At 42.7% G+C, this 18,616-nt stretch overlaps 1 protein-coding gene across 1 annotated transcript in view; it reads right to left on the bottom strand.

Moving 5' to 3' along the window:
* The window catches only part of ITGA8 (integrin subunit alpha 8), a 177,324-nt gene that overhangs the window by 91,099 nt on the left and 67,609 nt on the right, over window positions 1-18,616 (bottom strand). The window contains exons 14-16 of the mRNA XM_008169686.4: window positions 15,230-15,275; window positions 11,360-11,467; window positions 375-430 (exon numbers count right to left, since the gene is read on the bottom strand). Of these exons, the coding sequence (XP_008167908.3) occupies window positions 375-430; window positions 11,360-11,467; window positions 15,230-15,275 (210 nt within the window). The remainder of the gene's footprint in view (window positions 1-374; window positions 431-11,359; window positions 11,468-15,229; window positions 15,276-18,616) is intronic.

Below are 18,616 nucleotides of genomic sequence, written 5' to 3'. Positions count from 1 at the left end.
CTCTTTCCAGTAAAAATCAAAGTCTACATTTCAAAATGGGTTGCTAGATTACAGCACACTAGACATTGATCCAAAGTACAGAATATGTATAATTTGAATTAATCTTTGTAAATTTATTTTCACAGTCAACATGCACTGTACACAATTTCTATTTCCTAAGATTCTCTCTTTTAAAAGCATTACAAAATAGTCAAGTTCTTGCTTTTATTTTGGCAATTGGTAAACCTTGCTCAGTTTAAATAAACAAAACAAAAACAGGCAGTATTTTCTTAACTTATAAAGGACCCAATGCTGTATTCTTTGAATGCAGTCAAAATATCCAACTCAAATCAATGAGCCATAAATAAATTCATAGGTATATAAAACTTTCTTACCTATCTTATCTGAAATACTTTGACCTTCAAAAGCCACACAGACTCTTACAGTAAAACTGTAAAAAGCAACAAAGAAAAATAATTAACAGATAGAGCTTTGTACTGAGTCACTGATTCCACTATTTCTCAGTCCGCCTTTCCCCCTTCTCAAAAGTTGTTACAGAGCGTTCACTGTCCTGAACCAATTCAGCAATCTGTCTCACTAGCTCTGTATCAAGCAGCTACACACAGTCCTTTTTTAGTTTCTTATGATGGAATTAAAAAAACTATCTGTGCATCTACCCAGCTCACATCCTGTATTCCTTGCACACCCAAACCCCCAAAGGATGAAATCCTGATTCCACCGAAATCAATGACTAAAACTCCAATGTACTTCAGCTGGCCAGGAATTCATGGAAATACTTAAACAGAACTTTTTTAGTGCACAAGGAATTAGAGATCAGGCCAGAGTGTTTTCCATTTCAATTTAAAACTTTGCTGGAGTTGCCTATAAGATCAAGCCCTAAAAGTAAAAGGTCAGAGAAATTAATTTTTCAGTGTTTGTTATTTATTACATAAATGCATTGAAGCTGTATGCTAATAGCTTTATTTCTGGTGTGCATTTTTCAAATCCCATGGCAAACGCTGTTCTCAACATAATGGCCAGCAACATCCATGTCATTAAAAATAATCATACTGCACAAACTTCAACACATAGCCACCTAAATTATATATTTAAAATTGCCCACTTTCTTTTCTCTACATGTCATGTCACTGATCCTGACTAATACTGAAAAATTAAGAGAGAAGACCTTCTCTAACTATAGAGACTGACAGCATTTTATTTTAGCAAATTCTAGTGCATGTATTTTCCTTAATAAATCCATTATTTTTATCTAATCAACATATGTAAAGGTGAAACCATAAAATTTATTACTGGTTGTGGAAAGGTTTCATTTTACAAAGAGATGTTTTATTACACAATACAAAATATAAATGTTTAATGAACTTACATTCAAAAGCTTTCACAAATAACCACTGATGATCTGTTAAACCATTATAACAAGGTTAATGCTATTAGAAAGGCTTGACTTCCTGCTAATAGACACCACTGGAAACCCATCTTTAGTAACATGCTCTTGATGTCTAGTACTTGACACTACATACTAAAGTCCCAATTCTGCAAACCCATACTCCCACACGTAGTCCCATAGTTAGTCATGGGAATACTCATTTGAATAAGGGTTGCAGGGTGGGATATTAAAACTTGAAAATCTCCCTAGTTACTAATGATTCTTAGAGACTATTACAATCAGTCTACACAGAGTCCGGTCAGCATTGGAACTATAAAATTGGCACATTTCACGTCAGACAATGACACAAGTTAGATAAAATCCAAACATTTCTGAACTGGTCATTGCTTTTAAATACTATGCTAATGTTATGGTATGTACCAACATAGTCATGTAGTCAGCTCAAAACTAGTAATGTTACCTCTAAAATAACCTCTAATCATATTGTAACTGTGTATCAGCTTCCTCTGACAAGTATAATAAAAATGTGCCACATCTGGGATTCATATAACTCACATGACCTTACTCAACATGTTCCTTCAGGGCAAATAATTTCCTTCATACCATTAAGCAAGACTTCACCATAGGCTCCAGAGACTATTAGAAGTGTTGATTCCAATTCCCCTGAAAAACTGCAAATTTGGGCCTATTTACATTTCTCCTAGAATTACCAATTAGAGATGAATAATTGACCATTTCTAAATATATGGGACAGCGTAGAGTGGGCATTAAATGGACAACATATACTTTGTTGAACTGATATGCAAAGAATTTAGTCATCAGCCTTTATAGGCCAAATTGTGGCACAGCTAGGGCAGCCGTGCAGGAATGTAAGGAGGTACAAAGTGCCCTCTTATACCCCTGTGGCAGCTATCTGCACAACAGGTAAGAGGAATCAGACTTTGTGGAGTGGGTATCCCCTCCCCATTCAGGTGGGTGGGAGCTGTAGGGAGTAGGCAGAATCTTGACTCTGCCCTCTCAATGCCCCTGGTGGTGTAGCTAAACTACTGTGTCAGACAGCGTGCTGGGTATAAATCCATCACAGTGTACTCTTGCCCTGCAGCAGAAGGGAAACCCCTTCACAAGTCAAAATCCCCTTCCTTGGCTGACCCAGGGACAGCGCAACATGGCTGATGTGGAGGGGATCTTTGCAAAGTGATGCGTGTCACTCAGATTAAGTGAAATTTAGGATTAAGGTGTCCCTTTAAGATTAGGAAATTTGTATAGTACGTATATTTAAAGCAGGGCTTACATAAAATGACTTTAAAATACATTATGCTGTTTGTAGTTTGAATTAAAAAGTAATTATTGAAACAATACAATTTTAATGTATTTTGAACAGTTGAGAATTACAATGATATGTTAAAGATAGGTTAGAAACGTTGTGGTTTAGTCCAAGATCCTACTCTGCTTTCATAAACGCAGCAGATCTTCATGCACTTCATATGACTGAGATCAGTTAGTTGGCCCTTATATAAAAATCAAGGCTCATCCTTCCCTTCCAGGAAGAATAGGACCAAGAGGTGAATGTTTACATGGAAGAGCTTTTGCAGATCTGTCAGTCCACTGCATCCTCCCCTCTGAGAGATAGGGCCAGTAAGACTATGGAGTAGGCAGTGTTTGGGTCCTCCAGCACCCCTTCTGAGCAGAGATCTACAGCATATTCAAGAGGCCCCAGGAGTCTCTAACTGAATGCAAAGATCCCCCCTACTTCTGGGCTCCCCACAGCTGAGACAACATAACCAGCACCATTGCCTCACTGCCCATAGGTTCCTGCCCCAGATGCCTGGTCTTTGAAACATGTGGAGAGGATGTTACTCTCTTTAGAGCAGCAGTAGGGTTGCCAACTTTCTAACTGCACAAAACCAAACACCCTTGCCCTGCCCCTTCTCTGGGGCCCGGCTCCTACCCACTCCATCCCCCCTCCCTCTGTTACTCGCTGTCCCCTACCCTCACTCACTTTCACTGGGCTGGGGCAGGGGGTTGGGGTACAGGAGGGGTGAGGGCTCTGGCTGGGGGTGTGGGCTCTGGATGAGAGGTTTGGGTGCAGGAGGGGGCTCCAGGCTGGGGTCAAGGGGTTTGGAATGTGGGAGTGGACTCAGGGCTGGGGCAGGGGGTTGGGGTGTGGGTGGGGGCTCAGGGCTGGGGGAGGAGGTTGGGGTGCAGGAGAGGGTGCGGGTTCCAGGAGGGGGCTCAGGGCTAAGGAGTTGGGGTGTGGGCTCTGGGAGAGAATTAGGGTGCAGGATGGGACTCAGGGCTGGGTTGGGGGGTTGGGGTGCAGTAGGGGGTGCAGGCTCTGGGAGGAAATTAGGGTGCAGTAGGGGGTTTGACCTGGGGAGGGGGATGGGGTGCAGGTTCTGGCTCCAGCCAGGTGGCACTTATCTCAGGCAGCTTCCAGTCGGCAGCGTAGCGGGGCTAAGGCAGGCTCTCTGACTGCCCTGGTTCTCTGCGGCTCCCGGAAGCGGCCGGCATGTCCAGCTCCTAGGCACGTCCATTTCCTAGGCACCGGGGCAGCCAGATGGCTCTGTGCACTACCCGCGCCCGCAGACAACACCCCCGCAGCTCCCATTGGCTGCTGTTCCTGGCCAATGGGAGCGGCGGAGCCAGTGCTTGGGCCGGGGACAGCCCGTGGAGCTTCCCTAATCTCCCCTGCACCTAGGGACCCCATGGACATGCTGGCTGTTTCTGGGAGTTGCGTGGATCCAGGGCAATCAGGGAGCCTGCCTTAGCCCCACTGTGACACCAACTGGACTTTTAACAGCCCGGTTAGCGGTGCTGATTGGAGCTGCCATGGTCCCTTTTCGACCGGACATTCTGGTTGAAAACCGGATGCCTGGCAACCCTAAGCAGCAATAGTCTTCATAAGTTTTATAGGGTAAAGTACTGCCTCTCTGAGAAGAGAATATGCCCTGTTTAGAGTCTGTCCCCCAAACTCTTCCACCTTGGTCCTGCTCCCTCGGTCAGATGGATTGTACCCTGCCCCCCACACACTGATGCAGTAGGCAAAAGATGTGGCTACTAGAGTTGGTTGAAAACATGAGTTATTATCCACTAAAATTTTGAAACAAAATGAAAAATTTCTGTTTCGTTTGAAATTTTTTGCAGCTGTTTCTGATGAAACAAACCAAATTCAAACGATTCTAAATGAGAATGTTGTCAGTTTTGTTTTCTTTTCCCCCCTGGTCTCTCTATTCCTCCCAAGTGAAAATTTTCATTTAGAATAATTTTGTTGAAAAAAACAGAAAATTTCAAATGATGATCATTTTTCAAGAAAATTATCATTTTGCTCCCAAAAGTCATTTATAATCAATGAAACTTGGAGGAAAATGTTTGACCAGATCTAGTGGTTACACAGCCAGGGATACAGCAGTATAACTGCCTTTGCCTTATGCACACCCCATCCATCCCTCCCCTACAACTGCAGTTGGGGTCCATGTGCTCACCTGCACACTATGTGAGGAGAGACATGACTATGGCTGTACATGAAAATGGCGCTCTACCCTTCTGAAAGGGGCACTTAGCAGTATGTATACAGGGTATGGGTGACACAGCAGAGCTTGGCAATACAAACTCTAAGTGGAATTTACTATATTTAATTATACAGTGTAAAAATCAAGAGAATGAAAAACTCATCTCTTAGGATCAGATCCTCTGCTGATGGGAATCCTCACAGTTCCATTGATTTCAATGGCGCTATGAGGTTTTACACCAGCGGGGGATTTGTCTTTTAGTATCTTGTCAAATCCAAGTGATATTTGGATCATTAATTTAAACTACATTAGTATTTACTTTGCATGCTAGTGTGAAGACTGGGTACTGTGCATATGTACTGCTGCCCACTTCTGGATGGAATTGGAACTGCACATCATAGGCCCTTGAAATGCTAGCACAGCTAATGTGAGCTCCTTTAGCTCAAGTGCTAGTGAGCTGTGCTTTAGAAACAGGATGATCCAACTTGTGTCCCTTGTGCCATCCTGGTGCACAGCACAGAGACAACTGTGAAATCATAAATTGCACAAAATTTGACACTGGGAATATCTAAAGAGATCACACAGTTTAGTCATAAACATCATGAGATTGGCGTTAACTATTTTGAAAGTAGCGTCAAGTTTAAGGGAGATCTTGTGATGTTTAAATGGGCTTGTTTGTAATATGAGGCACTCTATGCTTGTAAGAAGTGGGAAAAGCTAAAAATAATAGATTTTATAATAAGTAAGGCCAAGAGAGTTAGAACAATTAAGCAAGACTGGAGTCAGAAGGGTTTCTGAAATCTGGAAAGTTGATTTATAGCTCTGTGGAAAAATAGAACAAGTTCAACTTTCAAACTTCTTACAAACGCAAGTTGGTATGGTGATTACTCACCAAGCAGGACAATTTTGAACAATTAAAGGAAGAGAACTGCTGTAGATAGGAAACAACTGGGAAATGGCATCTTTGTCCTTTGGCTGTATGGCCTTGTCTGTATAATCAGTCTTGGATGACATGGAGGTAAGAACACCAGAGTCTTGTCTGCCCTATAGTGTCTATCATTGCTACCACCAGGAGAGCTACACTGGCGGCTATAAAATGAAGCCCATGATTGAACAGACAACAAGGTTTTTCCTCCAAACCTTAAGACAACAGAACAGTTTGCTTGAAATAAATCTATACCCTTCAATCTGATGTAAAAAACCCACACCAGTGTATTTTAATTCTAACACAACTAAATATTACAGAAATTTAAAAAGTGATCACGAGATATGATATATGCAGTTGCATCTCTCTAATTATCTTATTATAAGTTTTCTGCCTTGAATTTAGGCGCAAACAAAAACTAATGAATCTTTGTATATATAGCTAGTGAAGCTAGTGAATCTTTGTATGTCTTTTGTGGCAGCTGAATATTTGACTTTGTGAATATCTGTAAATACTATTTAAAATACATTGGTTTTGCCTTGTGACTCAATTAATGCCTAGCCGTTATCCATCCCAGAGGAGAGATGTATAGTCACAAATCACCACCTTATGGAGCCTGGAGACTCAAAGCTTGGTCTGTCAAAAGCAAGGTGTGATGTAGGTTACACATTCCACAGTGTGGAAAGGCTGGACTGTAGAAATATTTTTGACAGAATAGTTTTCTGCTAAGAGATGGAATTTCATTGAAATAGACATGTTTTGTAGCTCTTTGAGCTAAGATCTAGTGTAGTGCTGTGGTCAAGTGAAAAATTCACTTAAATATATGTATATATTACATATATTGTAATATATTACATTTGTTGTAATAGATTACATTTAATATTGTAAGACTCTAAAGGCAAAACAAAATGAATCAAAATTATTTAAATAAAACAATAAAGTTCCCACCAAACATGTTGATTTTGATTAAACTACATTTCCTCTGCTCAATATGGGTGTTGGAGGACTCAACCTGTGCCTACACCATTGTCTTGCCAGCCTTGCCTCTCAGAGGGGAGGATGCAGTGTATTGGCAGAACAGCAAAAGTTCAAGTCTTTCATATAAATGTTTCCCTCTTAGCTCTGTTTTCTATGAAAGGGAAGAACGAGCCTTGGCTTTTACTTAAGAGCTGAGCAACTGATCTATCATATGAAATGCATTATAATTTGCTGTGTTTACGACAACAGAATAGCAACAGAGGGTTGCATCTGAAGAAGTGAGGTTCTTACCCATGAAAGCTTATGCTCCCAATACTTCTGTTAGTCTTAAAGGTGCCACAGGACCCTCTGTTGCTTTTTACAGATTCAGACTAACACGGCTACCCCTCTGATACTTGACAACAGAATAGGGTCTTTGATTAATCTACAAAATGTTCCTAACCTTTAATTAGCATTTCAGTATCATTCTAAACTGTTGTATTCTTAGTATCTTAGCCGAAGTAAAATGCATGGACTAGATCATGATTATGAGGGTATAGATCATATAAAAGTCAGAACAAAATGACTCATTGGTCCTGACTTGAACTTTTTTAGAATTTTTGTTTTATGGACATTTTTGAAATTGTGGTTTTTTCCCCCCAATCTGGAACATTTTTTTTTCTCAAGATATCAGACTTTTCCCTGGAAGGGAAATTCCAATTTTCATTCATCTCTCCTGAACTGAAGTTTGTAATAGAAAAATTTGATTTTGGTTTGTCGATGTGGAGATATGTAATGCATAAAGAATTTGATTGGGGGCATATCAATATGATAAACAGAAATGATTGTCAGTTCCTAATACTACTTATTTACTATTATTGATAATTCATTCAACACAAAGGGAAAGGTGGTTAAAGATTTGATACTATCGACTACTATTCTGTTCACATATGAATCCTTGCCAGCTACTCCACAAACATCTACAGCTGAGCAGCAGAGGCAGATACCCCTCTATTTTGGTGAACCATTCACTCAAACACATGATAGTCAGCTATTTCTGTGTAAAAAATGTAACTCCTCAAATTCGTCATTTTAAGTTGCCTTTAGAAGCTCCAGTGTTTATACTTTCAGGTTGCCATGGTAAAAATCATTACCCCATGCCTAATCCACAGAAATCTGTATTCAAGTCACTCCAACCAAAGTTTTCAAATGCCTAAATCCATATTTTCTGGGATACTGATCATATCATTTGAACTGTTGGGAGTAGCAAGTACTTAGCACTAGAAATGATCAAAGATTATTAACTCCCTCTCCCCCAAAACAACTCCCCTGAAAAATGTCAGAGTTGTTTCCATTTTGCAAGGTTCAAAACTGATCCACTCTGTTTTTTTCCTCCAAAAATTGTCACTATTATTTATTTATTTTTATTAAAAGTTTTATAGACATTTTTCATTTACTGAAAACCTGGTTTACTGAAAATTTTCAACAAACCATTTCAACAGTGGATTAGATGATAAATTTGAATTACAATGTTGCAATTTTTTCTTTGGCAAAGAACATCACCCCATTTTACAGAGTGGGAAGTGGAGGCTTAGAAATGGTAAAATGCTTGTGTGAGGGATTACCATAGTTTGATAGATTTACAGAGAGTGGATAGTCAACACTTCTGAAAATTAGACTCTCCAAAATGCCTCAGATTAGTCCCCCAGAAATGGAGATATTCAAATAAAAAGTTACAAATTTAGGCCATGAGTTTTAACCCTGATTTTCATACCTTTTTGCTGTAAAGCCTTAGGCAAGTCAGTTAACTTCTCTGAACTTCAGTTCCCTCATCACTAAAATGGGAATAGTACTATTTGCCTACTTCATACAAACGTTGTGAGGCCAAACTAAACACCATTTGTAAAGTGTGATTAAAGTGTAAAACAGCAGTCAGGCCAATAGGTGCTCAGATATCATTGTGATAAGCAGTGGCACTGGAACATTTTTAATAGTGGGGGTGCTAAAAGCCAGCCTCCTTTCCCCTGTCCACCCTACCCCCCCAGAGCTGAGGCCAGGAGCAAAGCCCCAGGCACGGGACGGCAGCCGGGACCCCACACATGTGGGGTGGTAGCAGAGCCCAGGAACGCTGCAGCACCCCCCGCACTCCTAGTTCCTGCGCCTATGGTGATAAGTGCAATAGAAGAGGCAGAGGTAAGAACAGAATGCAAGTCTCCCTGGCTCCCAGTCTTGTGTTCAATGTACTATATAGTTTGGGGACTACTATTCCAACAGCCTTTCAAAAATTCAAAAGTGTTTTTTTTTTAATTATAGGAACTGGCTTTTTGATTTTTTTACAAACATCTAGATAGTGAAATGCTTCCATGGGACATTGGCTGAACAGTTTTGAATTTCAGAAAGTTGTGGCAAATTTGTGATGATTTTCTTAACTCAATTTTTGAATGAAGAGAATTTTGTTAGGAATGTTTTCCTCAGCTTTAGTAGATGCTCTTCTAACTAAGGAACACAGATACCATGCTAGTAAAATTGTACATGCATAATAAAAGATCAGGATAACGCCCAAAGAATTTTGCAGAGAGTCAAAAAAATAAATTGTATGTGTTTATGGCATTTTGCCCTATGCTTTAGTTTTATAATCTTAGATGATGGCTAAAACAATATTTTCCTAATACTGGAAAGCATACAGTAATCCAAATCTTCTTAGACTTCCTGAAACTTTTCTGGTAGGATGGTTTCCTTTCATTCTTCTAATTTTGAAATGTCAGTCAACAGGCATTTCACACAAGTTGCACAGCTGGCTAAGAGATACAGAAATCTATCCCATGGGATGGAGGAATTATTTGCCTGTTGGAGTTTCTCTACTAATTGTTTTCATATGTACAATACAAGGTTATATCAACGAGAGAGAAAAATTACAGCATGGAAAATCAACATCTGCTCTTCAATCATTTTGGGAGACTGAATTAATTTACTTTGTATAGTAGGAGCTGAACCTTTAGGGAACTGTAGATTATAATATAATAGCCAGAAATGTAATCATCCTTCTACTAAGACACTTGAATTATGTGTAAAACTCTTGTAGATATAAACCAAAAACACCTTTCAGATTATTCCAGTACAAAGAATAAGTATTAAAGGAATAACTTTATCCACATAGTACATTCTCTTCTCCCAATAATATATTGCATTTGGAATGTGACCCATGACAGAAATATTTTAATGTTTCCTGAAGAGCTGTGCAGGAACCAGATTTTTATTTTGGGGGAGTTTCACAGTTTCAAAATTTCTTCTGTTCCAGAATGAAAACAAAAAACTTAGAAATTTCTCACAGACAGAAATTCAAAAATGAATAAATACATAAATAACTAATTTTGGCTAGTTGAAATGTATTATTCCAATTTTGTTATTATATATAATTTCAAAATGGCAAATTGAAATGTTACATTCCGAAAAGGTCAACACTTTTTGAAATGTCTTTTAGCCAATTTTCTTTCTAAATGAATTTTTATGAAAGGCAGCATTTCTTCAAAATTTTTTACTTTAAACAAATCAGGAATTTCTGACAGAAGAATGTTCTGGCAGAAAATTTCCAACCAGCTCTAGTTATCTGTCTCCATCTGCTGGTAGGAGGTTACTTTATCTTACTGCTCTTAAGACAATGAAGAAACATATATTAATAAATGGTGAACCTTTTCAAAAAATCTATTTTTTTAAAAGAATATATATTCTATAGCTCAATGTTTATAACAAAAGTGTGCTGTGTTCCTTTGTGTTTGGGGTATTATTCACCTTATAATGAATAAATGAAGAACATGACACATGTGAACAATGAGGGAAGAATACATCTCCCACGTTGATGGCGAATGTTTCTAAAATGCTAACATGGAATAATGCCAGTCTTTAAATATTCACTGTTTGGGTTGAATAAATAAGCCTTTTTTGCGAGCTTCCTCTCTTTCTTCTGTTTCATTTCCTTTTACTACACTATGCTACCTTGAAAGACTGCGTGAAAGCAAGACTTCAACTGGCCAAGAAGAGCTGGATACAACTTCCTATGGAACTGGTTATAGGAGTGCAAAACAAGGCATTCCGTCCCTTCCTCAAGTGGATGAGCATTCTCCTTCCTCATACAAAATATGAGGTGAACCAAAATGGCAGCACATTAAGTCAATAGAGTACCAGGGATGTAGCATCAATGTAATATCTTATACATCCTCAATAGACAACTGCGTCCTTACCAAACAGGGAAATGGATTCACTTTTGTAATAGGATCTTTTGCATCCAACCTGGTCTATGTTCCACCCTCTCAGACACTGCATTTGAATTTAGAGCATGATCCTGTGAGATGCTGAGCATCCTCAACTGCCACGGGATATGATGGTGCTCAGCACCTCACAGGGTTGGGCTCTTGGCTACTACATTTCAAATGTTTATGAAGCAAGGAAAATAATTTGATTCTACTCTATGTTGGCTGGGTTCTAATACCGCACTCATTACTGCAGCATCTGAGCACCTGCACAAACACTAGAAAGATGTCTGGAGCAAGAAGAGAAAGATTTCTTGTCTTGTCGCTGACTTACCAGGCCACCATAATCATAGAGCCAGGAAGCTGACAAGTTTTATTGTCTGGATTTACAGTCATTGGGTGCAGCATGAGCTGAGCATCCACTGTCACAACAGGCCTTGCTCTACATGTCGGGGAGAGAAACAAAGGTCAATACATGCAGCAGGAATAAGTCGCTATGCAAATTAAGGGAGGTCCATGACTGCAGAGGGAACATTTAACCTTTTAATAATACAATTATCTAAAAGGCAGCTGTAAATATGGTCCCTCAGGTGGATGGGAGTTTCGTTGTTGCTGTTCACTTTCCTGAAGAAATGAAGATTCTGTTTGGCAGAAAGCATAACCTCTCTTTTTCCACAGATTTGGTCATTTTGATAATTCTTAACAAAAATTACAAGCTACCAGGACAAATCACTAAAACAGTGTGGTGTTTAGATGCTGCATGTGATTATTAGAACTGGGAGCACTGGCTGATGGGAGTCTGAAAGGACAGGAAACAGGAAGGAGGGGGGAGGAGTTGAGGAGGCTGGGAGAGTTACAGAGTGTGCAGCTACAGCTTGTAAAAGAGACTTCCACTGTAAATAATGTTCTGTTGAAGTTTGTTAATACTTTGCCTGGTGGATACAACAAACAGGAACTTGAATTTACAGTAGACATAGACACAGATGCATAATTGTGCAAAGGACAGATATGTACAACGAGATCCATTTAGCAAGCACTGTCCCCCCTCCAGCTATGTCAAAATGCTCACACAGGGTCAAATTCTGCCCTGAAGGCTCTGAAACCTGGACTAGGCTACACATTTGTACAGCTGACAGCAGCCTTTTAGTAGTTGTTTTACAACCCTATCATCTTTCTGCCATGATTCAAAAAAAGGACATCTTCAGATTTGCTGTCTCTGTAATTGTGTGTGATTCTCTCTGAAAAGGGGATGTGATTTGGCTAAAACAGAAGTTCTTAGGAAATATCTTAAATCAGCCATAGGCTGCAACCTAACTGACAGATCTTGAGCCATTTGACTTTGGAAGCCAGGAATAACGTTAACAGAAGAAGCAGCTGAAGATGGATATATATGGCTGCTGTGACGACAAATGTACAGGGTGTATCTGTGAGTAATGGCTGGTGATTAATTAGCTACCCGGTAATTTAGAGTAGTTTATAACAGGGTTGGAAACAGAGAAAGTTCTAAATTACATGTGCACAGAGTATGATTTTATTAGATATTAACTTACAGGAGTCTGATAAAAATAAATCAGAACCTTTGAAGTTTTAATCTACAATTGGTGTTGTAGTGTTAATTTTTCATTGTAACATCAGTTGGGGCCTCAAAAATGAAAGGATTTCTTGCATTTTTGTACAGCAGCGAAAACAATTTCTCAAACAAACTTCAGTTTGTATTATGAAATGCAAATAGCTATGTTTGCCCAACAATACCAATTTCACATTAAAACACAAAAGTCAGGAAATGAAAAAAAGATGAGGTGCTCATAATACTAACTTGCCAAATGGCACAAATCCCCTTTTGGATTGCAAAATGAAATGTAGATCTATACATACTGTGACAGACCCAGACCAGTGGGATACAGGAGTCTGGTAGAGGGCAAATATACTGGTCACTGGATGAGTAGTTTTCTGTTCCCTGAGTGACCAGAGCAGGGGCTGCACTAGAGTAATCAGGAACCTGCTAGAACCAGTTAAGGCAGGCAGGCTAATTAGGACACCTGGAGCCAATTAAGAAGAAGCTGCTAGAATCAATTAAGGCAGGCTAATCAAGGCACCTGGGTTTTAAAAGGAGCTCACTTCAGTTTGTGGTGTGAGTATGAGGAGCTGGGAGCAAGAGGCGCAAGGAGCTGAGAGGGTGTGCTGTAGAAGGACTGAGGAGCACAAGCGTTATCAGACACCAGGAGGAAGGTCCTGTGGTGAGAATAAGGAAGGTGTTTGGAGGAGACCATGGGGAAGTAGCCCAAGGAGTTGTAGCTGTCATGCAGCTGTTACAGGAGGCACCATAGACAGCTGCAGTCCACAGGGTCCTGGGCTGGAACCCGGAGTAGAGGGAGGGCCCGGGTTCCCCCCAAACCTCCCAATTGACCTGGACTGTGGGTTCTTCCAGAGGGGAAGGTCTCTGGGCTGTTCCCCCAACCCACATGGTGAATCTCTGAGGCAAGAAAATCTGCCAATAAGCACAGGACCCACCAAGATAGAGGAGGAACTTTGTCACACTTGTGTCAGTAGTGGGATCTTGGGGTGCACAGAGCGGTGGAAGAAGGAGGGTGATTTAAAGAAAAAAAGAAAACAACAAAAAAACAAACAAAAAAAGGGAGAGGGTTTATTTTTTTTCACCACAATGGATGACGTAGTGCGAGCACTGATACAAGCTACGGCGGCCCAGCAGGAGGCTACCCATGTCCAGGCAGCCACCCAACAGGAGGCAGTGCGGTTGCAGCAAGATACTAATCACCTGCTGATGGACCAGGCTGCTCAAGACCGAGCTATGTTGCGGGAACTGGTAAACCAGGTAAAGTCCCTTACAGAGCTGAATTGCGGCCATGATGGGACGCGGCTCATACGGGCCAGCCATTGGCTGCAGAAAATGAGACAGGAGGATGATGTAGAGGCATACCTTCTGGCCTTTGAGAGGACAGCCCTACGGGAGGTCTGGCCTCGGGATCAGTGGTCTGGCATCCTTGCCCCACTCCTGTGTGGAGAGGTCCAGAAGGCCTACCATGATCAATACTAATTCTGATTCTCCATTACCCTGCATCTTGTGCGGTCATTTATTCCACTACAAAGTGGTTGCAAAACAATACCAGATCAGCATGGTAATACTTTATACACTGACTCCATGAGGTTCAGGGAAATGGACCATCAGTCCACTGTACATATTGCTGTAATGTGCAAACTGAGCTAATGCTACCAACATGAGTTTTTGTTACCCTTTCATTTCTTAACTTTTGCATGTCCATACATTTGTAACCTTAGGGTAAGATCATGCCCTGTCATTGCAGGTGCGTAGGGTTGGGAAAAACAGAAGGCTACAAGGAGCCAGGCAGTTTGCACTATTTATGCTCAGGACGGCTCAGTGTTTGGATGGGCACAGTTTTCTGTACAGCTCAATTAACAGAACAGCAGCAGATTTTGTCTTAAGTTTCTGAGAGCTGTAATTTATTTTAAATGAAAGCTTGGATTTGCAGAAAACTGTAGTAAGCAGCAAAAACATTGGAGACTAAAATTATGGGATCTGTAATTCATTAGCCACTGTGATTTTACTCCTGACTTTGAATTTTAAGCAAGTTTATAAAGAGGAAGCTATTTTGTTATGTTTCATTAAAACAATACATTCTCCCTCATAGAAATGGTCTTGCCAGCAGTCTAAAAGTAGCAGTCCTTGTGCTTGTCAGGTAGTTCACACCCTAGTGTCACTAAGTGGACAAGGCTACATGAAAATCTAAAATTATTAGTAGGTGCCATTAGGCCATGGTAGGAAGTAACTCTTCAGTCACATGGCTTTTTTAATTCTCCCTCATTAAGGACTATTTACCTACAACATTTAAAGCTTTCATTTTCAATTATTTGGGACTCAGCTCCATTCAAAAAAGCATTGTTACAATTTTAAAATGGGAACAGTGTCATTTTTCTCGCCTTGCCTAACTTAAAGTTGGTAGAAGGATTTGATCAAAACACTTGTTTGTGGACTGAGATAGGCACTTTCAACCAAAATGGAGAATTTTTCTGAGACTGGTAAGAATGTGAGAAGAGGGACTTATAGCACTATGACATTTGCTGCTAAGAATACACTATAATTTATCATTTATTTACATACACTACAGTGCTTGTGGATCTCCTGCTTGAGCTGTAAAACAAAACTTCCATGAAATTTACCACATACCTGTAAACAGCTACTTTCCCAGCTCCAAATGCACCTACTATTAAATCTGGAAAAAACAAAATAATTTTGTAAGAACTACTAGCTAACCTCCAGCACAATTTTGCAGCCTAATTTACTTACATTCAAAATACAGTAACATAAAACAAATGAGCTAACTCATACTTTCCAGGTCATTCTACAAGAACATAGTGAGGAAAAACATTTAACATTTTTGCCATGGTAGCATATTAGTTCACTGTCAGCCTATATAACACAGAGTCATCCATCCCACAACCTCTCTCCATCTTGCCTTGAAAGGGAAACAACTATTTCTTTAAAAATCCACATATTTTACTCCAAACCATTACCTGTCTGTCACATGAATGAATGACAAACAGATGCAACTTTTTGTGTGGACAATCTCATATCAGTTTAAATTAATGTAGTTTAAATCATTTTTTCCTGGTGACCTCTGATCCCATCCTGATTTATTAGTTGAATTGTATGTTTGTTAATTTAGGTATTACCATACTTTTATATCTATCTATAGAGAGAGTAAATTTTATAGTTTAAATTATAACCATATATTTGTTTAATTTGCAAAGGAGGTCTGTGCCTTTAAGAGACCCAGTAGTGGCACACTCTAGGAACCTGGTGGCTGAACTCTGTGACTTTGTCCTCACCCACAACTATTTCAGATTTGGGGACAATTCATACCTTCAAGTCAGTGGGACTGCTATGGGTACCCGCATGGCCTCACAGTATGCCAACATTTTTATGGCCGACTTAGAACAACGCTTCCTCAACTCTCGTCCCCTAATGCCCCTACTCTACTTGCACTACATTGATGACATCTTCATCATCTGGACCAGGGGTAGGCCACCTTTCAGAAGTGGTGTGCCGAGTCTTCATTTATTCACTTTAATTTAAGGTTTTACGTGCCGGTGATACATGTTAACATTTTTTAGAAGGTCTCTCTCTATAAGTCTATATTATATAACTAAACTATTGTTGTATGTAAAGTAAACAAGGTTTTCAAAATGTTTAAGAAGCTTCATTTAAAATTAAATTAAAATGCTGATCTTACGCCGCCAGCCTGCTCAGCCTGCTTCCAGCCTGGGGTTCTGTTCACCTAGGCCTGCAGTGGGCTGAGCGGGGCCTGTGGCTGGGATGCCGGCTGGCAAGGGGCTGGCAGCCAGGACCCCAGACCCGGGGGCGGTTCAGGGTCAGGGCAGAGGGTGCAGGGCAGAAGGCTGGGTGTGTGTGTGGGGGGGGGTTCAGTGGTCAGGATAGAGGGCAGTGGGGGGTTCAGGGCAGAAGGCCAGGGGTGTGGGGGGATTCAGGGATGCAGGGCAGAAGGCTGGCAGGTGTGGGGGTGCAGGGCAGAAGGCTGGGGGTGTGGGGGAGTTCAGGGGTAAGGGCAGAGGGCTAGGGGTGTGTGGGGGTACAGGGCAGAAGGCTGGGTGTTGGGGGGACTCGAGGTCAGGGCAGAGGGCTGGGGGGTGTGTGGAGGTGCAGGGCAGAAGGCTGGGTGTTGGGGGTGACTCGAGATCAGGGCAGAGGGCTAGGGGGTGCAGGGCAGAAGGCTGGGTGTTGGGGGCAACTCGAGGTCAGGGCAGAGAGCTGGGGGGTGCAGGGCAGAAGGCTGGGTGTTGGGGGCGACTCGAGGTCAGGGCAGAGGGCTGGGGGGTGCAGGGCAGAAGGCTGGGTGTTGGGGGGAGGTCAGGGCAGAGGGCTGTGTGTGTGTGAGGGTGCAGGGCAGAAGGCTGGGTGTTGGGGGGAGGTCAGGGCAGAGGGCTGGGGTGTGTGTGGAGGTGCAGGGCAGAAGGCTGGGTGTTGGGGGCGACTCGAGGTCAGGGCAGAGAGCTGGGGGGTGCAGGGCAGAAGGCTGGGTGTTGGGGGGAAGTCAGAGCAGAGGGCTGGATGTGTGTGGGGGTGCAGGGCAGAAGGCTGGGTGTTGGGGGGAGGTCAGGGCAGAGGGCTGGAGGTGCAGGGCAGAAGGCTGGGTGTTGGGGGGAGGTCAGGGCAGAGGGCTGGGGGTGTGGGGAGGTGCAGGGCAGAAGGCTGGGTGTTGGGGGGAGGTCAGGGCAGAGGGCTGGGGTGTGTGTGGAGGTGCAGGGCAGAAGGCTGGGTGTTGGGGGCGACTCGAGGTCAGGGCAGAGGGCTGGGGAGTGTATGGGGGGGTGCAGGGCAGAGGGCTGGGTGTTGGGGGGAGGTCAGGGCAGAGGGCTGGGGTGCTTGGCTCGTGGGGGTGCTCCCAGCCCCTTGCCCTGAGCGGCTCATGGCAGGGAGCTGGGAGGGATATGCCCTGTTCCACCTACTTCCCCCAGGCTCCGTCCCTACCTCTCTCTGCCTGCTCTATGGAGCAGCGAGCACGCTGCCGCTCGGCTCTGCTCCACTCCCCCTCCCCCTCACAAGGGCCATTGCCGGCAGGGAGAGGGAGAGGGAGGAGGAGGAGGGGCAGGAATGCACCATGCTATGGGAAGAAGCAGGGGAGGAGGGAAGCTTGGCTGCTGCAGGACCAAGCTTTTGCCTCCTGCCCCCGCAGGGGAGAGTGGTGGGCGGGGGGGGAGGGGCTGAGTGGGTCAGGGGGCTGGGACCCCCCCCCCACCGCTCTCCCCTGCGGAGGCAAGAGGCAGAAGCTTGGTCCTGCTGCAGTCAAGCTTCCCTCATCCCCCGCTTCTTCCCGCAGCGTGGTACTTTCCAGTCCCTCCGCCCCTCCTCCTCCTCCTCTCACTGGGCAGGCAGCGTGCCACTCAAAATCGGCTCGCATGCCGTGTTTGGCACGCATGCCGTAGGTTGCCGACCTCTGATCTGGACCGATGGGAAGGATGCCCTTGAGGAATTCCACGAGGATTTCAACAATTTCCACCCCACCATCAACCTGAGCCTGGATCAGTCCACGCAAGAGATCCACTTCCTAGACACTACAGTGCTAATAAGCGATGGTCACATAAACACCACCCTATACCGGAAATCTACTGACCGCTATACTTACCTACATGCCTCCAGCTTTCACCCAGACCACACCACATGATCCATTGTCTACAGCCAAGCTCTAAGATACAACCACATTTGCTCCAATCCCTCAGACAGAGACAAACACCTACAGGATCTATATCAAGTGTTCTTAAAACTACAATACCCACCTGGTGAAGTTAAGAAACAGATTGACAGAGCCAGAAGGGTACCCAGAAGTCACCTATTACAAGACAGGCCCAACAAAGAAAGTAACAGAATGCCACTAGCTGTCACCTACAGCCCCCAACTAAAACCTCTCCAGCGCATCATCAAGGATCTACAACCTATCCTGAAGGACGATCCCTTACTCTCACAGACCGTGAGAGACAGGCCAGTCCTCTCTTACAGACAGCCCCCCAACCTGAAGAAAATACTCACCAGCAACTA

This window comes from Chrysemys picta, chromosome 2 (assembly GCF_011386835.1).
Source record: "Chrysemys picta bellii isolate R12L10 chromosome 2, ASM1138683v2, whole genome shotgun sequence".
In the NCBI taxonomy this organism is placed as follows: domain Eukaryota; kingdom Metazoa; phylum Chordata; order Testudines; family Emydidae; genus Chrysemys; species Chrysemys picta.
The sequence above is the reverse complement of the archived record's forward strand: the minus strand, read 5'-3'. Positions and strand labels throughout refer to the sequence as shown.